The sequence below is a fragment of the Triturus cristatus genome, chromosome 6, assembly GCF_964204655.1.
Source record: "Triturus cristatus chromosome 6, aTriCri1.1, whole genome shotgun sequence".
NCBI lineage: Eukaryota > Metazoa > Chordata > Amphibia > Caudata > Salamandridae > Triturus > Triturus cristatus.
Window position 1 is genome coordinate 1,137,134,652 of NC_140589.1, and position 22,156 is coordinate 1,137,156,807.

General features: G+C 47.7%; 1 protein-coding gene across 5 annotated transcripts in view; it reads left to right on the plus strand.

The window, feature by feature from the left end:
* The window catches only part of TTC13 (tetratricopeptide repeat domain 13), a 1,316,170-nt gene that overhangs the window by 877,174 nt on the left and 416,840 nt on the right, over window positions 1-22,156 (plus strand). For 3 of the 5 annotated variants that reach the window (XM_085612046.1, XM_085612049.1, XM_085612044.1), the window contains exon 18: window positions 3,106-3,215. In XM_085612046.1, the coding sequence (XP_085468172.1) occupies window positions 3,106-3,215 (110 nt within the window). The remainder of the gene's footprint in view (window positions 1-3,105; window positions 3,216-22,156) is intronic. The other 2 variants (XM_085612047.1, XM_085612045.1) reach the window with 1 other exon arrangement.

The window sequence follows — 22,156 nt, forward strand, 5'->3', positions numbered from 1 at the left end:
AGCACAACTTCCCCACTCGTCGGGGTCGGGTGCTGCGCAAGAGGTGGCCGGTGTCCTGGGGTATTGGGGATCTCGGCACCCACGGGGTCCACGGTGCTGAGCTTTGCTGTGCACACTCACTGGCCTCTGGGATGCTTGGAAACCCACCTCAAGGTAGGAAAGAGTCGTCGATGTCCGTGGGAGCAGCGAGGTTCCAACCGGGTCACTTGCAGTGTTTCAGGTGCCTGCCAAGCAGGGGGGTAACTCCTTTAACCCAAGGGAGATCTCTTCAGTCAGCTGTGCGGCAGCAAGTCGAAGTTCAAGTCTGTGAAGTTCAAGAATAATCTGAGGCTCTGGGAATCCAGTATTCACCTTTATCCAAAGATTAGGGGAGTGTCCAGATCAGAGCCCACCAATGAGAGGTCAGGCGGGAAAAGGGTGGCTACACCCTCTCCCCTTTGTGTGTTTCCCGCCTGGGCAGGGGACAGAAGGCCCCTGAACCGGTTCCAGGCGGTGTATGCAGAATGTAGGCACTGGGGAAACCTACGTGCAACTCTAAAAGGCATCCTATGGTGCACCCACCCAGTTCCAATCCACATAGTCTGTCTGGGGAGGTGGGAACACCTCCCTGCAACAGGATCCCTATTGTCCAGCTGCCGTGGCTGGAGTTCTGCCCAGCAACAGGTAGCCAGAGTCGTGTGGGTGGCTGGTAGCATCCATTTTGTACTACGTGGGCACTTTTAAATTGGTGTCTAAATTCTGCCACTTTTCCCATATCGCCCCTCTAGCAGGGGGGAATCATGCCCTCAGTCCCATGGCTGGATTGGGGGTATGATTCCTACATGTTTGACACCAAACACGATATGGTTCTGTGTAGCCATTCTCAAGTTATCACGCTATCGTGATATACTTATAATGCGGTTAAGAGTATATGGTATGGCTACACTACAAACAACCCAGCAATGATTTTACGAAGGTTGCAGAGGGGCCCTACTCAGGTAGGGGTCCCCCCTCACACATATCTCAGCACCCTATCTTGTAGGATTAGCAAGGCCTGCTTTAGGGGTGACCTATGAGGATATGTGTGTTGTATTAAGTGGGATACAGGATACCTATATCCCTGTAAGGAGTGCAAGCACCACCTTACCCAGACTACAGTAGTGGTCTGGTGGTGTCCGTTTGTATGGCTGTCCCAGGGGTGGCACAATAAGTGCTGCAGCCCCTGGTAGGCCTCTGAGGGACCCATGCCCTGGGTACCTAGGGTACCATCTACAAGGGGCTGATAGGGTGTCCTCAGTATCCAATTGGAATGTACCTAGGGTACTCACATCAGTTTTAGGGAGGAAGCAGATAGGCTGGGGTCCTGGATAGCAGGATCCCAGCCAGACTAGTCAAAAACCATCCAAATACCAGGCAAAAAGTTGGGGGCAACCATATAGTCAGATTCCACCTTCCTACAATTGCCAATGTATGTGTGTGTGATTATATGTATTTGTTGATGGATACCTCTCCTCTATAAGTGTTCCTCATTCCAACAGTGATCAGCATCCTAGCTTGTCGCGGGAGACCGTGGTTCACTCCCCTGTCATGGAGGCTATAGTTTTGGTGTATTACTAATATACTTGTGCGAATATGTATACATATATATCTATATGTATATGTATGAATGTATGCATATACGGGTATATGTTGCTAGGATGGTTTCGCTAAACTTCTTCACACAGGGCGTACTTATCTGCTTTTGTACCTACGTCTTTTTTGGTGCTCTAGTATGACCTTAACTTGGCCGTTGCCTCTGCATTTCTTTTTAGTTTTTTCTCTGGGTTTCCATGTTTCATCGTTCTGGTTGGTTACCTTCTCCCTATGATGATTTTCTCCGACCGAGAGTGGTCTCTACCAAACGTTGTTGTTGCTGCTCTTCTCGCAATGCCTTTGTTGCAGCATTGATTGGTTTTCTCTCTCCATCCTGGATATGCTTTGAGATTCCCTTTTTCTCTGTGTTTCGCAGGATACAGTTAGCTCACTTTCTAGGTTCCACGACACAGAGCTGGAGTTCTAACTCATTGTTGTGGGTTGTTGTCCTTAGCCTCGTCTAGTCCTGGTTTGAATACCTTTGGCAAGGTTACATAGTATTATTGTTTCTATTAAGTGTTCCCTCCACCAATTCTTATCCCTCTCCTGGGGGCAATTGTTTTCACATGCTTTTCACTGTCTTGCAGACTTTAGCTCCCTATGAGCTTCCAACTGTACTTCTGATGGCGCGTATCCATTTCCTCACCTATGTTTATAAGACAGCCTGGTCACTCTATCCAATTATGGATTTGCTAGTTCTATTCAGGAATCTTTCATGGGATCAGTTTTCAGACCCTCCTCCGGGGATGGTATTGCTTGGGTATCTATTCTGAGGTAAGAAATCTGCTGCTAGATGTCTCTATCAGATGAATAAGTTACTTACCTTCGGTAATGCCTTTCTGGTAGAGACAGGATCTAGCTGCAGATTCCTTACTGACTCAAACATCCTCCCCTCTCAAGAAACTGCTTGTCTTGTTGCCTCCAAGATCCCTTTCTTGGCATCCTTTCATTGGAACTTCTTAATTGTTTGACTCAAAGATGTCTCTTTTTTTGTACACTGTTTCCATAAGCAGTTTCTATAGTGGCTTCGTGTTTTTGGTCAGCACTTCAGGGGAGGGCTTATCAGTCGATGTCACATATGGTGGACGCCGTTGATACAGAGTCGCTCGACGACCCCTGCCAACGCACAAAGGTACTGCTGTAAAAAAATTAAGAATCCAGTCTGGCACCTGGGGAGTACTCTAAGTTAAGGAATCTGCGGCTAGATCCTGTCTCTACCAGATAAGGCATTACTGAAGGTAAGTAACTTATTGGATTATGTTAAGTTAACCTTTATAAATGAAAGCTAATGGAAAAAAATAACTTCACAAAAGACACCTGTTCGTTTCTTGATTAAGAAGTACTTTGCAAATGATTTTGGGAGAATGTGGATAACCCCCTGATATGAATAAACACCTCTTGGGGTAATCTGACATTAATTAGTGTTGTATATTTAAGACTTTAATGTTTCTCATATCATGCATTTATAATACTTCCTATCTTGCATTTTGAAAGCAGTTTAACAGCAAAACAAGAGATGGGTTCACAGTGAACACAAAGGTTCCCAGCCTCAAAGATCAAGGGAAAGAATATGATGGATTCACATTTACTATAACAGGAGATAAGTATGTGGGCCTCTAAATAAACTACCTATCTTTCTAAAAAGTCCTTTTTTCCCATCAGAGTTATTCACTTTAAAAGAAATTCTGAACTGATCTTTCATTGATTGAGATTGTATTTGAACCTATGTTCTACTTTGAATTTACACTGACGTTTCCATAGCAGTTTTCCTCTTTCTGTTTGTATTCTTGATTAAGGATATTTTAGTTTTATAATTTGTGAAATCTTGTGTATTTTTCTTTTTAGTGTGCGTTCTCTCCACAGACTTAACTTAAACTGACACCTGGCATCAAGGACATGCATTTTCACAAACATGAAATGGTCTACTGCCCTGCATCAGCGTGATCACAGTTCTCTCTATTTCCCCTTTCTGCAGTACCTATGATCTATCCATAAATGTAAAAAGCCCACTCAGTCAGGCCTCTAATTAGGACCCAGGCCTGCAAATCCACGGTGGGTTGTGTGGGCAATAGTAGGTCTGAGCTTGGTATGGTTTTGGAGTGCACCTGTCTATTCTCAGGAGAAGGACATTTTCAAGCAAAGTTTCAAATGATCTTACCCAGCTACGAAAGGATTCCTTCATACAAAAGGGCCACTTACCATCTGCTGTGTTTTTTTCGATTAATAACTCTTATTGACTCAATGTAATCCAGGCTTCCCAACACACATGATGGAATACATTTTTATCATTTCCCATTTTATGTGTTGTGGTAAATAAGCTCTAGAGCAGCCATGATAATGAGCATCTCTACTGGTCAAGGTTATCCTAACCTCTTGTTCAAGAAAAATGATAAAGTCTGTTATATTAAGGAAAGTTCTGAATGCAGCTCTTCCAGAAAATGTTATTTCTGCCCCACGCTATAACACCCCGTAGTGAATGGGCAGAAGCTCAACATAGGGTATCTGAAAGAAACACATTAGTTATAGATTCCTCACCTTAGAATTACCCACAGGCATCAGACTTAATCCGGAAAGCTTTTTTGTCAGCAGTACCTCTGCTCGTCGAAAGGTGGCGTCGGTTGGCTCTGCGTCGGTTGTTGCCGTCGTGATGACGTCCCGGCAGCTACTTAGAAGCCGCCCTCATGCGCTGACGTCAGTTCTTTCTTTTTCCGCGCCAGCCAGCGCAGATCCGGGAAGAGCGGTACCTCCAGTCACTTTTTGACTGACTTTTTTTCTCGACTTTTGTCTACTTCTTTTTCGAGTCTTTGACTCCTGGTGCACGAGGGATGCCCGGCTTCAATCTTTGCGGTTCCTGTCATCGGATGATGTCGGTGACTGATCTGCACCATGTGTGCCTCTTTTGCCTGGAGCGCGACCACGACCCCAAGTCAGTCTCCAACTGCCGGTCAATGGCATCGAAGGCTTTACGGGAGCTGTCCCGAAAGCTGCTTGAGCACCGGCAGTCGACTCCGTGCTGTTCGAGGTCCCGGTCGCGAAGGAGGTCAAGGGACCGGTCGCGAAGGAGGTCAAGGGACCGGTCGCGAAGCCACCACCATTCGTCCAAATCTTAGAAGTCTTCACACTCCGGGTCGGGTAAGTCGAAGCATAAGAAGTCGAAGAAGCATCGTCGCTCTTCGACTTTTTGTCGGTCAGCAGATCCGATGAGGGATGTGGGTGGTGCCCCTCCCGCGCGCGGAGCCCGAAGAGTCGACTCCGCGTTCCCCCCCCTTCCCGGGACCCGGAGTTACTCCCGCCCAGCTTCATATGTTCTACGAGGCGATGCATGCCATCTTTGGCCAGCCCAAACCCACAGGTGCGCCTTCAGGTCCTCGGACGCGGTTGGGGGCCTAGGCCTTCTCTGCCGACGGCTCCGGCCCCGCGCCGCAGGACCCCAAGGATCCAAGGCTGGATCCAGATCGGCGCCGATTGACCTGATTATGCCTCCACCGGTGCCACTTCCTCCGGCACCACTAACTCGTTTGACGCCGACCCCAGCCTCCATCCCGACATGGACCCGATGCCAGATCCGGCGCCAAGTGGGGTTTTTGTGCCCCTGTTCACTCCTGGGGTCCTTTTTTGACCAGAATGGCACCCAGAGAATGAGGAAGAGGACTGGGAGGGGTCAGGTGACCATCTGACCGACCAGTTGGATGAACAGGGCTGGAAAGAGGAACTTGGGGATGCCAGTGATCTCGACACCTCCCCTGACCTTGGCATGTTGTCTCCTCCTACCGTGGCTACGGAGGAGGGAGTGTCATATGCAGTGGTGTTGCGAAGGGCGGCCGAGGCTCTCAACCTCGAGCTTCCTATGGTGGCGGTCAGGACTAACCTCCTGACAGAGGTGCTTCAACCGGCTGCGAGCTCTTCGTAGCCCTTGCTGCAGTTTAATGAGGCCCTCACCGATGTCCTTTTGGGCACGTGGTCCAGGCCCAACATGGGGGCTCCCGTAGACAGGATGATTGCCTGACGCCACTGCTCGGCTCTGGGCGACCTCACTTTCCTCTCCCAACACCTCACCCCAGAGAGCTTGGTAGTCCAAACCTCCACTTCCAAGAGCGTGTTCCCTACCGCTCCACCGGAAAGGGAATCCAAGAAGCTGGAGCATCTGGGAAAGAAAATGTATCCTTCCGCCAGCTTAGGACTTCGGCCGGTCAACACTGCATGTCTCTTGGGCCATTATTCCCACTCGGTGTGGGATACGGTTATGCTGGTGCTGCCTCAGTGTCCGGAAGAGGCCCAGGCAGTGCTCTCCCAGGCTGTCGCCGCCAGGAGGGATGCGGCAAAGTTTACCATCCGTTGTGGGCTGGAGACCGCCGACTCCCTGGGCAGGACCATTTCTCTGTCATTAGCACTTAGTGGCTATGCCTGGATGAGATTGAATGGCTTTTCAGGGGATGTCCAGAACACCTTGATGGACATGCCCTTTGATGGCCGTTGCCTTTTTGGCGACAAAGCAGACAACGTTCTAGAGCGTTTCAAGGACTCACAGGCTACGGCCAAGTCCTTGGGCCTCTCCACCCGCTATGTGCAGTCTGCTTTTCGCCCCTTTCGTGGCTACGGAAGGGTTGCCCCACTACATCCCGCCCAGAGCCACAGGCCCCAGCAAGTTGCCCAATCTTTGCGTGGCCGGGGACGTGGGAACAACCGATGTGGTTTCCGGAGGCCAGCGGCTGGCCAGTCCACCAACCCCCCTCTGCAGCAGCCTCCAAATCTTCCTAGTCCGACATTTGAGGCCCATCAAATGCCAGTGGGTGGCAGGATTCGCCATCACCTCCCCCACCAGCGCGCCATCACGTCGGACAGGTGGGTTTTGCAAATAGTCCGAAGGGGCTACTCCCTCCCCTTCGAGGCTACCCCTTCAGCCATGCCACCACAATACCACCGCATGTCGGAGGATCACCTGGCCCTTCTCCAGCAGAAAGTTACGGCTCTCTTGGCCAAGGGAGCCATCGAGCGCATTCCTATCCCAGAAGTAGGTCGTGGTTGTTATTCCCACTACTTTCTGGTCCCCAAGAAGGACAAGGGCCTGCGTCCTATCTTGCATCTCAGGAATGTCAACCGCTTCCTCCGGAAGGAGAAGTTCAAGATGTTGACACTTGCTCAGGTCTTGTCTGCCCTCGACCCGGAAGACTGGATGGTAGCGTTGGACTTGCAGGACGCTTATTTTCACATCCCCGTCCTGCCGGCCCATTGGCGTTACCTCTGGTTCACGGTAGGCCACAAGCATTTTCAGTTCACCGTGCTCCCCTTTGGCCTTACCAGCGCCCCTTGGGTGTTCACAAAAGTGATGGCTCATCTGCGCAGATCAGGGGTTTCAGTCTTCCCCTATGTCGACGACTGGCTGTTGAAGGCGGGCTCGCCCCAGGCAGTTGTCTCCCACCTCTAGACTACTGCCGACCTCCTGCATTCTCTGGGGTTCTCCATCAATGTGCTGAAGTCACACCTGATTCCCTCTCAGAAGCCCTTCTTCATCAGAACGGACATGGTTTCGTGTCTATCCTCCCGAACAGCGAGTCCGGGATATTCAGGCTATGATTCGATCATTCAGCCTCTAGCCCAGGTTTCGGTCAGATTGACCCTGAGGCTGCTAGGCATCATGGCCTCCTGCATTCTGCTAGTCGATCATGCCAGGTGGCGTATGCGGGCTGTGCAGTGGGACCTGAAGTTCCAGTGGGCGCAGCAGAAGGGGAATCTGTCCGATTGCATCCAGATCTCAGAGGGCACTGCACAGCAATTGCACTTGTGGCTCAAGAACCAGGAGTGGGTCAACAGCAGATCCCTCTCCCTTCCCCAACCAGAATAAACAGCGGTGACGGCTCATCCCTTGTGGGATGGGGCGGCCACATGGGAGAGGCGGAGATCAGAGGCCTCTGGTCTCCAGCGGAGTCTGGGCTCCACATCAACCTTTTGGAGATTCGGCCGATTCGTCTTGCACTCAAAGAATTCCTTCCCTCTGTCCAGGGAAGAGTAGTGCAGGTGTTCACAGACAACACCACCGCCATGTGGTTCTGCAACAAACAGGGCGAGGTGGGGTCGTGGGCCCTATGTCAGGAGGCCCTCCACCTCTGGAGATGGCTGGAACATCAGGTCATATCCTTGGTGGTTCAACACCTGGCTGGTTCACTAAATGCCAGGGCCGACGAACTCAGCCGCAGGTGCATGATGGATCACGAATGGCGTCTTCACTTGAAGGTGGTGCAAGGTCTCTTTTGGCAGTGGGGAGAGCCTTGGTTAGGTCTATTCACCACCAAAGAGAACACTCAATGTCAGCAATTCTGCGCATGGAATTTCCAAGACGGCACTCGCTAGGCAACGCTTTTCATCGCGAGTGGAGTTGCAGTCTGTTGTACGCCTTTCCGCCTCTACAACTTCTGCCCAGATTGCTGAGGAAGATCAGGCGCGACCGGGCCCAAGTCATTCTTGTGGCTCCGGACTGGGCACTGAGAGTATGGTATCCCGAGGTACTCAACATGGCCATCGATCCTCCGACCCTTCTGCCCCTTCGGGAGGATCTTCTGTTGCAGCAACAGGTGACGATTCTCTACCCGAATCCGGCCAGCCTCCACCTCCGTGCATGGAGATTAAGCAGCGGCAGTTGATGTTATTCGACCTGTTTTCCGAAGACTGCGATGTAATTCTGCCAGCCAGGTGTCCCTCCACTAACACGGTATACGCCTGTTGGTGGAACAAATTTGTGGCATGGTGCACAGCTAAGGCTGTGGATCCCCTCTCTGCCCCTTTTTCTGAGGTTCTTTTGTTCCTTCTTTCCTTGGTCCAGCAGGGCTCTGCTCTGGGCACTATCAAGGGCTAACTCTCGGTCATCTCTGCCTTCCTTTGGCTTCCAGATCAGGCTTCCCTTTTCAAGTCCCCGATGGCAAATCGCTTCTTGAAAGGCATAACTCATCTCTTTCCTCATATTCCTTTCATTATGCCTCAGTGGGACTTGAACCTGGTTTTAACTTATGTAATGTGTGCTCCCTTTGAGCCGCTTCACAACTGTCCTCTGAGGCTCTTAACTCTCAAAACTGCGTTCCTGGTGGCCATCACCTCTGCCAAACGGGTGAGTGAGCTCCAGGCGCTCTCTTCTAAGCCTCCTTTTCTATCTCTGCATCTGGACAAAGTTGTCCTCAGTTCTCATCCATCCTTCCTGCCTGACGTCGTCACTGCCTTTCACATTGGGCAGACCATCACTTTGCCCGCCTTCTTTCCGCCTCCGCATCCTTTGAAGGAGGAAGAGAGGCTCCACCGTCTGGACCGAAAATGTGTGCGTTCTTTTTATTTGGATCGCACCAAACAGTTCCGGGTGGATGACCAGCTCTTTGTCGGGTATGTGGGCGCCAGGAAAGGTCGGGCCGTACACAAGCAGACTATCTCCCGAATTGGTCGTTCTGTGTATCAAAGCCTGCTATTCTTTGGCAAAGAAGGAGCCTCCAGTGGGGCTGCGCTCCCATTCTACCAGGGCGACTGCAGCAACAAATGCTTTGGGGCGTCGAGTGCCTCTCAATGAGATCTGTCAGGCAGCTACATGGGCTTCGCTGCACACATTTACCAAACACTACTGCCTTGACAGTCGAGTCCGGAGGGATGGCTTCTTTGGCTGTTCTTTTCTCCAGGATTTTCTGGTGTGATCTTGGTTCACAGACCCATCTCCGGGGTTGGTAGTGCTGGGGTATCTATTGTAAAGTAAGGAATCTATAACTAACGTGTTTCTTTCAGATGAACAAGTTACTTACCTTCGGCAATAATATATCTGTAAGAAACATTAGTTAGTTATAGAATCCTTACTGCCCCACCCATCCTCCTCGTTCTGCGAACTGATTTCTTGGGTTAAGTACATCCCTTCAGGGCCCTAGTTTTGTGCGCCAGTGGTCAGTGTCTTGCATGGTTCTACGTTTCTGGCGAAGAAAGTCGTCTACAGTACTGACGTCCGCGTGCAAGGGCGGCGTCTAAGTAGCTGCCGCGACATCATCCCGGCAACCACGACGCCAACGACGGACGGGAAGCCAACCGATGCCACCTTCTAACGCGCAGAGGTACTGCTGACGAAAAAGCTTTCTGGATCCAGTCTGACGCCTGGGGGTAATTCTAAGGTAAGTAATCTATTACTAACTAATGTTTCTTACAGATATATCGTTACCGAAGGTAAGTAACTTATTCTTTTGGGGCAGTAACAGTGTTCTCTCCCCATCAAAAAGCATAGTGACCAACAAGTGCATTTTATAGCACAGGTTCCCAGTTCTTTGGCTAAACAGGGTTTATAAGTAGTTCCTAGGGAAGAACTAATTATCTGTTCCTACATCTCAGATTTGCTTATAGTTCTAGGTGCACTGTTTCTCCATAGCAGTGAATTGTGCGTATGTGTGGGGAAAAAGGTTGTGTTCAGTTATTAATTTAAGCCTGTGGTTGCTGGTGGGGTCTACCGGCTCTCCTTTTTGGGCACCTGCAATTCTTTTTCCTCCTTAGACTTTGACCCAGAGTAAAAGAGAGAAAAACACTAATCAGGAAAAGGAGAAAGAGAAGGAAGGAAAACCATGACAGAGGGAGAAAACAGGGATGAATAAGAATCTGTAAGAGAAAGCACAGGAAGTGTCTGGTGGATAAAAGAAGCTTGAGGTGGAATCAAGACCATGCATTCTTGACATTCAACACCCCCGACATTAGATAGCCCTGGCAGGGAGCCTGGCACTTAATTTATTTACAAATTAAGCACTGGTTGTGCACCTCATACAAAAGCCTTGGTGTGTAGTAGGCTAAAGCATTGTGTTACAGAGAAATTGGCGGCTATCTAATAAACAATTCCCAACTGGAATGTACTGTTATACTAACCTGCAGCATGCACAGCCATTTGTAATACTGAGACATCCATGTTGTGTTAACAATTCTCTTGTATATTGTACTGTTCAGTGCACTGATTTAAAAGTACTGAAGGATTTTCAGAGCTCTAGTAATTGCATTTCTAATGTGACCTGAAATAGACCTTGTCTATTAATGAGACATCTATGGAGCTCTCACAATGCATCAGTGGTGGCTTGTGAGCCTTAAAAGTGGTGGGATCTAAGAAATCGCACACAAATTGCACAAAGCAAGAGAAGTGAGATGTAAACAAGGCAGCTTCCAGGGTGCTTCTCAGGATAATGGCACCTTAAGAAAATATAGAAAAAATGGCGCAAAGCAGTGCATTTTACAGCAGAAAATTCAGATAAATTGATAAAAATGTTGCCCGTTAGGAATGGGCATCCAAGAAATATCCTGTCTCTTTATCCCCCCACACATATGCTCGTGAAAAAGTTAATGTCTCAGCACAGTTTCGATAATACTACTCAAAACAAACTTGATTTGCAATATACGGGGGCTGCCATTTTTCTAAATGTTTATCTTTCTTCATTCCTTTGTTCACTTTCTTAGATTTTTCCATGCTGGCCAAAGTGAGTAGATTTGGAGTCATATATTATTATTACTAATCTGGTTCATAGGGGCACCAAGGATAAATTAAAAGAAATGCACATTTTATAATCTCAGATTATTAATAGTACAGCTAGACAACTACTAAAGTGTCACAGTACTACGCCTAAGGCTACAGAGACCATACAAGTATAGACATGGGAAAAGTTTGAGTGCTTCAGACCTCAAACAGCAACAGGGGTAATGTCATAAGCAGTGTTATCACTTTAGTTGATGAAATGCATCTATACCAATCATAAAGTATTAGCCTTTGCAACATGTGCCCTCGGACACCGAGGGGAAAATATCACTAATATTTCCCCAAAACAGCATCAATTAACACTCTTCTATGAGCTGGAAATATATTTTGGGCCAGATTTGGATGTTGGTCGGTAAGCCTCTGACCGCTCATTGAAGGCTTACCGATCGAGATCCTTGGTGTGAACTCCGACCGCCGTATTTCAATGACAGCGGTCGGAGTCCAAACCAATAGGCCAGTTGGAAACATCACATAATTCCTAACAGTCGGAGTTTCTGCCATCGAGATTATGAAATCGGTTTCGGACAGACTTTCCATGCCTGGCATTCTGACATGGAAAGCCTGTGAGAAAGTGGCTTTGGGGACCCCTAGCAGTGCCCTGTCCCTATTTTGGATATATATAAATAAATAAAATTAGCCCTGAATAAGACCTGCAGAATTGAGCATATGTGAAATCAAGTTACATCAGTTATGTGTGCTGAAGGTGTATTTACTTTTCTGCATTAGTACTGAATGGATGGACAGCAGTTTTTTCATAATTAGAATAAAAGACTGTTAACTTTTTTCCTTTAGTTATTTCCTATGCCCTAGCTCGCTTGCATTCGGAACCTAAGGCTATGACACTGCCTAGAGCCTGAACTAGAAAATACCACAAGGAGTGTTTGTCATTTACCACATATGTCATATGGTACTCACCATTCCTCTGTGCATCTGCACACCTATGCCAGTTCATTTTTTCCCATGCTTCTTTGTGGGTCGAAACTTGCTTTCCTTGTACTAAGTGACTCCTAAAGCATGTCCCTGGGTTATGTTTTCATGTCTTAAATTTTTTACAGTGTGTCATCTTTTGTAACCATTTTATTAATAACATTTCAATCACTCTTGCAGGAAAAACAGTGAAGATGACATATTCTGCTTTTGTCAGTCACATTATGCCCCGCAAGAAAATGCAATCGACAACACATATAGTTTGTTATATATTAGTGGACTATGAATTTCAGAATTTCTGTTATTGTCCCTTTGTATCTGAGGCATTACTCGGTGAAGATGACATCATACTTTTTGTGTCCACTCCGAATTCGTGGCCAAATCCACCTACCCCAAGTGATCCCTCTTGATGCAAGTTTTGAACGGCAGCCAGATGGACTTAAATTTGTGTATCCATCATGCAGGATTGTGGACAACTTTTTTATTACATATATATTCAAATCTTACTCCACCACATATTTTTGGGAGGAGTAAATTGTTGTTTCCAGACATTTGCTTATTCTAGTCTGACTGGCAGTAGCAGTTGCTAGATTAGTTTGCCAATTGTCGTGGTCAATAGGAATATGCTATTCTCTCCCGGATCACCCAGTAACGGTGTCAGGAAAAAATATCAGAATAAAAATATCGTCAAATAGAAGTAATCAGTTTGAAATATCGTCACATGGAAATATTGTGTGAAAGAATATCTGAAAGAAACACGTTAGTTAGATTCCTCACCTTAGAATATCCCCAGGCGTCAGGCTGGATCCGGAAAGATTTTTGTAGCAATACCCCTTGCGCGTCGCTAGGCGTCTGCGGCCCCGCGTCCGTCGTTGGCGTCGTGCGCCGGAATGACGGCGTCGGAGTACTTAGACGCCGCCCTCGCACGCTGACGTCAGTTCTTCTTTTTTCCGTGCCAGACAGCGCCGATCCGGGAAGAGCTTACCCCTTAGTCAATTTTTGACTAAACTTTTTTGACTCTTTTTGGTCTTCTGTCGACTCGACTCTGGTGCCAGTAGGATGCCTGAGTTTAAAGCCTGTGACTCCTGTCATCGACTGATGTCGGTGACGGACCACCATCGCCGGTGCCTTTACTGCCTGGGGTCGTGCCCCGATTGTCAGGCCTTGACCTCGAAGGCTAGGCGGGAGCGGTCCCGTAAGCTTCTCGAGCTTCGGCATTCGGCTCTGTGCCGCTCACGGTCCTGGTCCAGGAGGAGGTCCAAGAACCGGTCGCGGAGCCGCAGTCACCATCATCGCTCGTCGGGCTTGAAGTCTTCGGGTAAGTCGAAGCGATCTAAGAAGTCCAAGAAGCGACACCGCTCTTCGGACTCCCCTCGCCGGTTGCACGACTCGGCCGAGGGTCAGGGTGGTCTCACCCCCGCGGCTCCGTTAGAGCCGCAGGAGCCGCGTCCGTCACCATACCCGCCGGTCCCTGGGACTGATGCGACTCCGGCGGATGTCAGTGCCTTCCTCTCGGCCATGAGGGGCCTGGCTCTGCCGGCGCGCCTTCGGGACCCGCGGGCTCGACTGGGCGACCTCGCGTGCCGGCGGCTCTGGCCCCGGCGACGACTTCAGTCCCGACGCCGCAGGTCCCTGAGGGATCCAGGCCTGGATCTCTGCCGGCGCCGGTCGACCTCACGACGCCTCCTCCGCCGGCGCCGACACCGGTTCCGCCCCCGGCGCTGTCTCCGGACGACGCCGTTCCCCGGTTTAGCACCCGACGCCGATGGACGAGCGTTTCATCTACCGCCCGGCTCCGATCATTCCTCCTGTTTATCAGGAATCGGATGACGGGGGCGACTGCGAGGGGTCTGAGGACCCTATGGCCATACAGGGCCAACTTTCACAGGACTGGGCAGACGAACTGGGGGATGCCAGTGGTCTGGACACTTCCGCGGACGCTGGTTTCATCTCTCCTCCGACTGTGGCCTCGGAGGAAGGTGCAGCTTTTTCAGTGGTGCTGCGCAAGGCGGCCGTAGCCCTGGGGCTCGAGCTGCCTGCTGTGGCCGTGAGGACTAACGTCCTCACAGAGGTGCTTCAACCGTCAGCAAGCTCCACAGAGCCTCTGCTGCAGTTCAATGAGGCCCTCATAGACGTTCTGCAGGGCACTTGGTCCAAGCCCTCCATAGTTCCTCCCGTGGATCGGAACGTGGCCCGGCACCACCGCCCTGCTCCGGGCGACCCCAGTTTCCTGTCCCAACACCCCACCCCCGACAGTCTGGTTATCCAGGCCTCCACTTCCCAATCCTCCTTCCCGTCCGCCCCTCCGGATCGGGAATCCAAGAGGCAGGAACAGTTCGGAAAGAAGCTGTTCTCTTCCCTGAGTTTGGGCCTGCGGTCTTTGAACACCGCTTGCCTCTTGGTCCGTTTCTCCCACTCTCTGTGGGATACGGTGGAGGACGTGCTGCCCCTGTGTCCGGAGGAGGCCCGGACTCGTCTCTCCCAGGCACTTGCTGACGGGCGAGATGCAGCACGACATGCCATACGGTGTGGACTAGACACCACGGACTCGCTGGGTAGGGCGATTTCCACCACGGTGGCACTCCGGCACCACGCCTCGCTGCGGTCCTCGTCTTTTTCGGGGGATGTCCAGAGTTCCCTCATGGATATGCCCTTTGATGGCACTCGCCTTTTTGGTGAGAAGGCGGATAGTGCGCTGGCTCGTTTTAAGGACTCCCGGGCTATGGCCAGGTCCTTGGGTCTCTCGGCCCCACGTCCGCAAACTTCCGCCTTTCGCCCCTTTCGTGGCCAAGGAAGGGGCGCCTCCTCACGTCCGCCTAGCCACCGGCCGCAGACCCAACCTGGACGTGGATTCCGCCGTGGCGGTACTGGAGGACAACGTGCCGGTCAGTCCACATCCACCCCGGCAGCATCCGCCTCAAAGCCCCCCTAGTCTGAGCTTTCAGGGCCATTCCACGCCAGTGGGCGGCAGAGTTCGCCATCACCTGCTCCACTGGCGATCCATCACTTCGGAGAAGTGGGTGCTGCAAATCGTCCGAAGGGGCTACTCCCTCCCCTTCGAGACGACCCCTCCAGCCATGCCACCGTATATCGGAGGATCACTTGAATCTTCTGCGGGAGGAAGTTACGGCCCTCTTGGCCAAAGAGGCCGTCGAGCGCGTTCCTGGTCCAGAAGTAGGCCGTGGTTGCTACTCCCACTACTTTCTGGTTCCCAAGAAGGGCAAAGGGGGCCTACGCCCTATCTTGGACCTCAGGAGCGTCAACGCCTTCCTCCGGAAGGAACAGTTCAAGATGCTAACTTTAGCTCAGGTTCTGGCTGCCCTCGACCCTGGAGACTGGATGGTAGCGTTGGACTTGCAGGATGCCTATTTTCACATCCCCGTCCTGCCGGCCCACCGGCGTTACCTGCGGTTCACGGTGGGTCAGGAGCACTTTCAGTTCACAGTGCTCCCCTTCAGCCTCACCTGTGCCCCTCGGGTGTTCACGAAAGTGATGGCGGTGGTCGCAGCTCATCTGCGCAGATCGGGGGTTCCAGTCTTCCCCTATCTCGACGACTGGCTGTTGAAGGCGGGCTCGCCCCAGCAAGTCGTCTCCCACCTCCAGACTACGGCCGACCTCCTGCATTTGCTGGGGTTCTCCATCAACGTGCCGAAGTCACACCTGAGACCCTCCCAGATGCTCCTCTTCATCGGAGCGGTTCTCGATTCAGCGTAGTTCCGTGCCTATCCTCGGAACAGCGGGTCCGGGATATTCAGGCTCTGATTCCCATCTTCCGGCCTCTATCCCGGATTTCAGTCAGGTTGGTGCTGCGGCTTCTGGGTCTGATGGCCTCCTGCATCCTGTTGGTGCATTACGCCAGGTGGTGAATGCAGGCTCTGCAGTGGGACCTGAAGTTTCAGTGGGCCCAGCATTGAGGCAACCTGTCCGACCATGTCTTGATCTCGGAGGGAACTGTGAAACAGTTGCAGTGGTGGCTCACGGATCGCGATTGGGTCAGGGGCAGATGCCTCTCCCTACCCCAACCGGAGCACGTAGTAGTGACGGACGCGTCCCTCCTGGGATGGGGGGGCCATATGGGAGAGGCGGAGATCAGAGGCCTCTGGCGGAGTCTCAACTCCATATCAACTTGTTGGAGCTGAGAGCGATTTGGCTTGCACTGAAAGCCTTCCTTCCCTCTGTCCTGGGAAGTGTCGTGCAGGTGTTCACGGACAACACCACCGCCATGTGGTATTGCAACAAACAGGGCGGGGTGGGGTCGTGGACCCTTTGTAAGGAGGCTCTGCGCCTCTGGACATGGCTGGAACACCAGGGCATCACCCTGGTGGTTCAACATCTGGCGGGCTCTCTGAACGCCAGAGCAGACGAACTCAGCCGCCGGTGCATGATGGATCACGAATGGCGTCTGAACTCGGACGTGGCGCAAGGTCTCTTTCTGCAGTGGGGAGAGCCTTGGTTCGATCTATTCGCCACCGAAGAGAACTCGTACTGTCAGCAGTTCTGCGCGTTGGAATGTCCAAGGCGGCACTCGCTCGGAGACGCTTTTCGCCGCGAGTGGAGTTGCGGTCTGTTGTACGCCTTTCCGCCTATACCACTTCTGCCCAGAGTGCTGAAGAATATCAGGCGCGACCGGGCCCAAGTCATCTTAGTGGCTCCGGATTGGGCACGAAGGTACTGGTATCCCGAGCTACTCAGTATGTCAATCGATCCTCCGATACGACTGCCTCTTCAGAAGGACCTTCTGTCGCAGCAGATGGGGACGGTCCTCCACCCGAACTTGTCCAGTCTCCACCTCCATGCGTGGAGATTGAGCGGCGACAGTTGATGCCATTTGACTTGCCTCCTGAAGTCTGTGATGTGATTCTGGCAGCCAGGCGTCCCTCCACAAAATCGGTATACGCCTGCAGGTGGAACAAATTTGTGGCATGGTGCACAGCAAAGGCTGTGGATCCCCTTTCCGCCCCTTTTTCTGACAGGGTGCACAGCAAAGGCGGTGGATCCCCTTTCCGCCCCTTTTTCTGAGGTTCTCCTCTTTCTTATTTCTTTGGCCCAGCAGGGCTCTGCTCTGGGCACCTTGAAAGGTTATCTTTCTGCAATCTCTGCTTTCTTACGGCTTCCTGATCAGCCTTCTCTTTTCAAGTCCCCTGTTTTTTCGCGTTTTCTTAAAGGCATTACTCACATGTTTCCTCCTGTCCCCTTCGTAATGCCTCAGTGGGATTTGAATCTTGTCTTGACCTTTCTGATGTGCGCTCCCTTTCAGCCCCTTCACAATTGTCCACTTTGTCTTCTGACTCTTAAGACTGCTTTCCTGGTAGCTATCACCTCGGCTAGACGGGTGAGTGAGCTCCAGGCTCTGTCATCTAATCCTCCCTTTCTTTCTGTTCATCCGGACAAGGTTGTCCTCCGGACTCGTCCTTCTTTTCTTCCGAAAGTGGTGACCCCCTTTCACATCGGGCAATCGGTCACTTTGCCCACCTTCTTTCCGCCTCCGCATCCTTCGAAAGAGGAAGAGAGGCTCCACCGTCTGGACCCCAAACGTGCGCTGTCCTTTTATTTGGACGACCAACTTTTTGTTGGATACGTAGGTGCTAAGAAGGGGAGAGCCGTACACAAACGGACCATGTCACGGTGGGTCGTCTTGTGTATAAAAGTTTGTTACTCCTTGGCGAAAAAGGACCCTCCTGTTGGGCTGAGAGCCCATTCCACCCGGGCCACGGCGGCGACTACTGCCCTAGGATGGGGAGTTCCCTTACAGGACATCTGTCAGGCGGCGGCGTGGGCCTCACTGCACACGTTCGCCAAGCACTATTGCCTGGACAGCCAAGTCCGGAGAGATGGCTTCTTTGGCCGTTCTGTTCTCCAGGACTTTCTGGTGTGATCTTGGTTCGCAGACCCTCCAACGGGGTTGGTATTGCTGGGGTATCTATTCTAAGGTGAGGAATCTAACTAACGTGTTTCTTTCAGATGAACAAGTTACTTACCTTCGGTAACGATGTATCTGTAAGAAACATTAGTTAGTTAGATTCCTCACCAACCCACCCATCCCCCCCGCTCTGCGATTCGACATCGAGGGTTAAGGTCATCCTGTTCAGGGCCCTAGACTTTTTGGCACCAGTGTCGGTCTCTTGCATGGCTCTGCGTTCCTGGCGCGGAAAGCTATGTACAAGAACTGACGTCAGCGCGCGAGGGCGGCGTCTAAGTACTCCAAAGTCATTCCAGCGCACGACGCCAACGACGGACGTGGAGCCGCAGACGACGCCTAGCGACGCGCAAGGGTTATTGCTAAAAAAATCTTTCCGGATCCAGCCTGACACCTGGGGATATTCTAAGGTGACAAATCTAACTAACTAATGTTTCTTACAGATACATCGTTACCGAAGGTAAGTAACTTGTTCATCAAGAAAATTGGTTTTAAGGTGAGTAATATAGATTTTAACAATATCGAAATCATTAATATAGTTTACAAAAATATATTTTTTAAGAATATCGCTTTTTAATTAGTTCTTTGTATTTTAGTATGCATTTTAATTGTATATGTTATAAAATGTGTGTTTAATTATTAATGTTTTTTAATATAGTTTTTTAATTGTTCGTAGTTTTGAAATTTAATTTTATAAACGTAATTTTATATATTTTTTTATTTTTAGTACTGTAGCGGGCTGTACGATTTATAGGGCTACAGAGTAGGAAGTTAATTATAATTAATAATAATATTTAGTTAAGAAATTTAATTGATTATTATTTGTATAATTATTTTTTTTATAAAGTTTCATGTGTGGGTTGTGTGTTTTGTAGGGGTATTAATAAAGGATTTTTTAATTGATTAATTATGTTAATTTTATAATGATTTTCTTAAAATTATGTTTCAGGTGTGGGTTGTGTGTTTTGTGGGGGTCTAGGGTGGAAAGTAAATGAATCATTAATTCATTGTTATTTTAATCACTGAATTGATATTTATGTAAATTGTGGATTACAATATTTTTGTATGGGTAAAGGGTGTGTAGGACATTAGCTATAATTAATAATTATCAATATATAATTATTGAAATGATAATTATGTAGAATATGAAATTAAGATATTCTTTGTTATATGCTAGGTGTGAGTTGTGGCATTTTTATAGTTAATTAATAATTTCTCTATTGACAATTATGAAAATGATGTAAATAATATATATTTTTAATTAGATATTAGGAGTGGGTTGTTTTGTATGGGTAAAGGGTGGAGAGGTAATTAAACTTAATTATATTAGTAATAGTTAATTTTTTATATTTTATTAAATATTTAATTATGTAATGTATTAATAATAGAATTTGAAGAATTAATTTAAGATGTGTTGTGTACATGTAGAAATATAGGGTAGAAAGTTATTTAAGTAAAAATAAATGTAAGAATAGTTAATGTTTTATAATTGTTTTTTATTATGACATGTGTTAATTGTGTTGTGCTTTTTAAATGTAAATAACATTGTATTTATTAGTTAATATTATTTTGAGAATATAGTTTTGTATTTTAATTATGTTTGTTGCACTTTAAGACTTGTATTAAACATTGTAATAAATATTACATTTATTTAATGTAATAGAAAATCAGTTTTTTTTATATTTACATATTTCTATTTTTTGTTATTTAGTATTTTTTTAATTATTTTATTTTGTTCAAGTTAATTAGTCTGTTTCTAATGTTGCACTGACTGAAGTGGGAATATTAAAGTTACTCCGCCACAATCCAACACGTTCCCTACCGTTGCACTGACTGGAGTTGGAATAATAAATTTTACTTCCCCTCCCTGCCTCACAATCCAACACTTTCCCTAATCTTGCACTGGCTGGAGTGGAAAAAGAAAATGTTACCCTTTTGCAATCCAACACTTTCCCTATTATTGCGCTGACTGTAGTGGGAATAGTAAATTTTACCCCTCCGCAAACCAACACTTTCCCTAATGTTGCACTGACTGGAATGGGAATTGTAAATTTTACACCTGTGTAATCCAACACTTTGACTTTTTTTGTATACATTTTAGTGGGAATAGTATATGTCTTAATTGTAACATTTTATAATTTACTTTATATTGTTTGAATATCAATTATTATCTTTTTGTTTATGTAAAATAGTAATCTTTATAATTAATAATGTTCTTAATAATTTTTTGTAAATTGTAAAAAAAACACAATTGTTTTTTACTTGTAATTGAAATGGATAGTTTTTTGTTATTGGATATACATGTGTGTGTGTGTATGTATATATATATATGACTTCAACTCCCTTCTCCACGTACACGATACGCCGCTGCAGGTAGGAGCCCAGACCACAATTTGGTGCTTGAAAGGATCTTTATTCGTCCGCTCACAAGTTCAGCACAGCCATTACGCGTTTCGAGCCCGTGGGCCCTTGATCACATGACGCTAACAGCAGTCTCACCTGGGCATTTAAACATTTTTTTCAAAGTGCATTTTTTTCTTTCTTAAAGTGACGTGGTGCTTTATGCAGTTACCAATGAAATCTTACAATGCAAAGGCAGTAGATATAGAAAACATGTTGACATTTTCAATATAGCTAAATATACATCCCAATGATAAAAATTATTATATTAAATTTATATAAAATTCATCATTAACAATAAATAAATAAATATATAAATATAAATAAATATATATATATTAAAGATTTTAAAAGGGTTTACATATTAAAAAGGTTTGCATATATACAACCCCGCAAATGTTTTATTGATAAAAACACTTGCCTGAACCATAATTGTATGTCTGATGGCCATTCTGTTGTTATGACTTAGTGTCATAATCGTGGATAATATTTGTGAATGGAGCTTTAAAATTAGTTTTTACAAAATTATGTTCAGCAAAATGATGATATTTATGTCTTTCAACTTTCATTGCATACAAGAATAAGATCGGTAACTATTGACGTGTATGATACTGTTGTGTGCCACCTTGTCCTCACCCAAAAAGTGTGACCGTGATAAAATTCAAAGAGGCAGCTTACAGCTTAAATAAGATTATTTTGCATAATTGATTATTTAGTTTAATTTATAGATTGTAAATCATTGGTAGGATCATAAGGGGGATTCAGTGGATCTATAAACAGGTATATAGATCCTCCGTACCATTGAGGCCCACAGGTTGTTTGCTATCCAATTGTAGGATGTATCTGGTTTCTAGCTTTCTCAGTGCTTTTTGTCGGTTGCCTCCTCTTTTATTGAATGGTATACTGTCAATCAAAAAATATTTTAGACCTTTGGGGTCTCCATTGTGAGATTCCTCAAAGTGGCGTGCGACAGGATATGTGTGATCCTTGTTTTTGATGGCTCTCAGGTGTTGGAGTATTCGTTTGTGGCCTTGAAGAACTGTACTTCCAACATACTGAAGGCCACAAGGACACTCCAGCACGTAGATCACAAATTCCGTTTTACATGTTAGGAATTTATATATGGGGATTTCCTTGTCACTAAAAGGTGTTTTGTACCACTTTTTGTTTTCTCCATATTGGCATGCTTTGCATGTCGTGCATTTGAAAAAGCCAGTACGGTGCTCTAGCCACGTAGTTTTTTTGCCTTCAAAAGGATCATTATGGACTAGTTCATCCCTCATGGAGGGTCCCTTGCTGTATGTGATTGCAGGTTTGTTGGATAGAACATGGCCAATGATAGGGTCATTTAATACAAGTGGCCAATTGTTCATTATGATTTTGTTAATGGCTCTAGCTTGTTTGCTGTATTGCATTATAAATCGGAATGTTTCCGTATTGTCAGCATTGTCTCGTGTGGTGGGACTGTCACTAATGGTATTGCTGCTGGTCTGGATGGTCAATAAACTGTCCCTGCTGATTTTACTGCATCTTTCAATGGCCATGTCTATTGTTTTTTTCGAGTAACCCCTCTCGAGGAATCGTTTAGTACTTGCTATCTGAGCCATATGTAGATCATTATCGTTGCTACTAATCCGTTTCAATCTCAACATCTCACCATATGGTATACTTTGTATGAGATGTCTAGAGTGAGCACTGGTGGCGTGTAGTGTGGCATTTCCTGCTGTTATTTTGCGGTGGAGTTTTGTCGCAATAGTCCCATTTTTGATATATACCTCTAC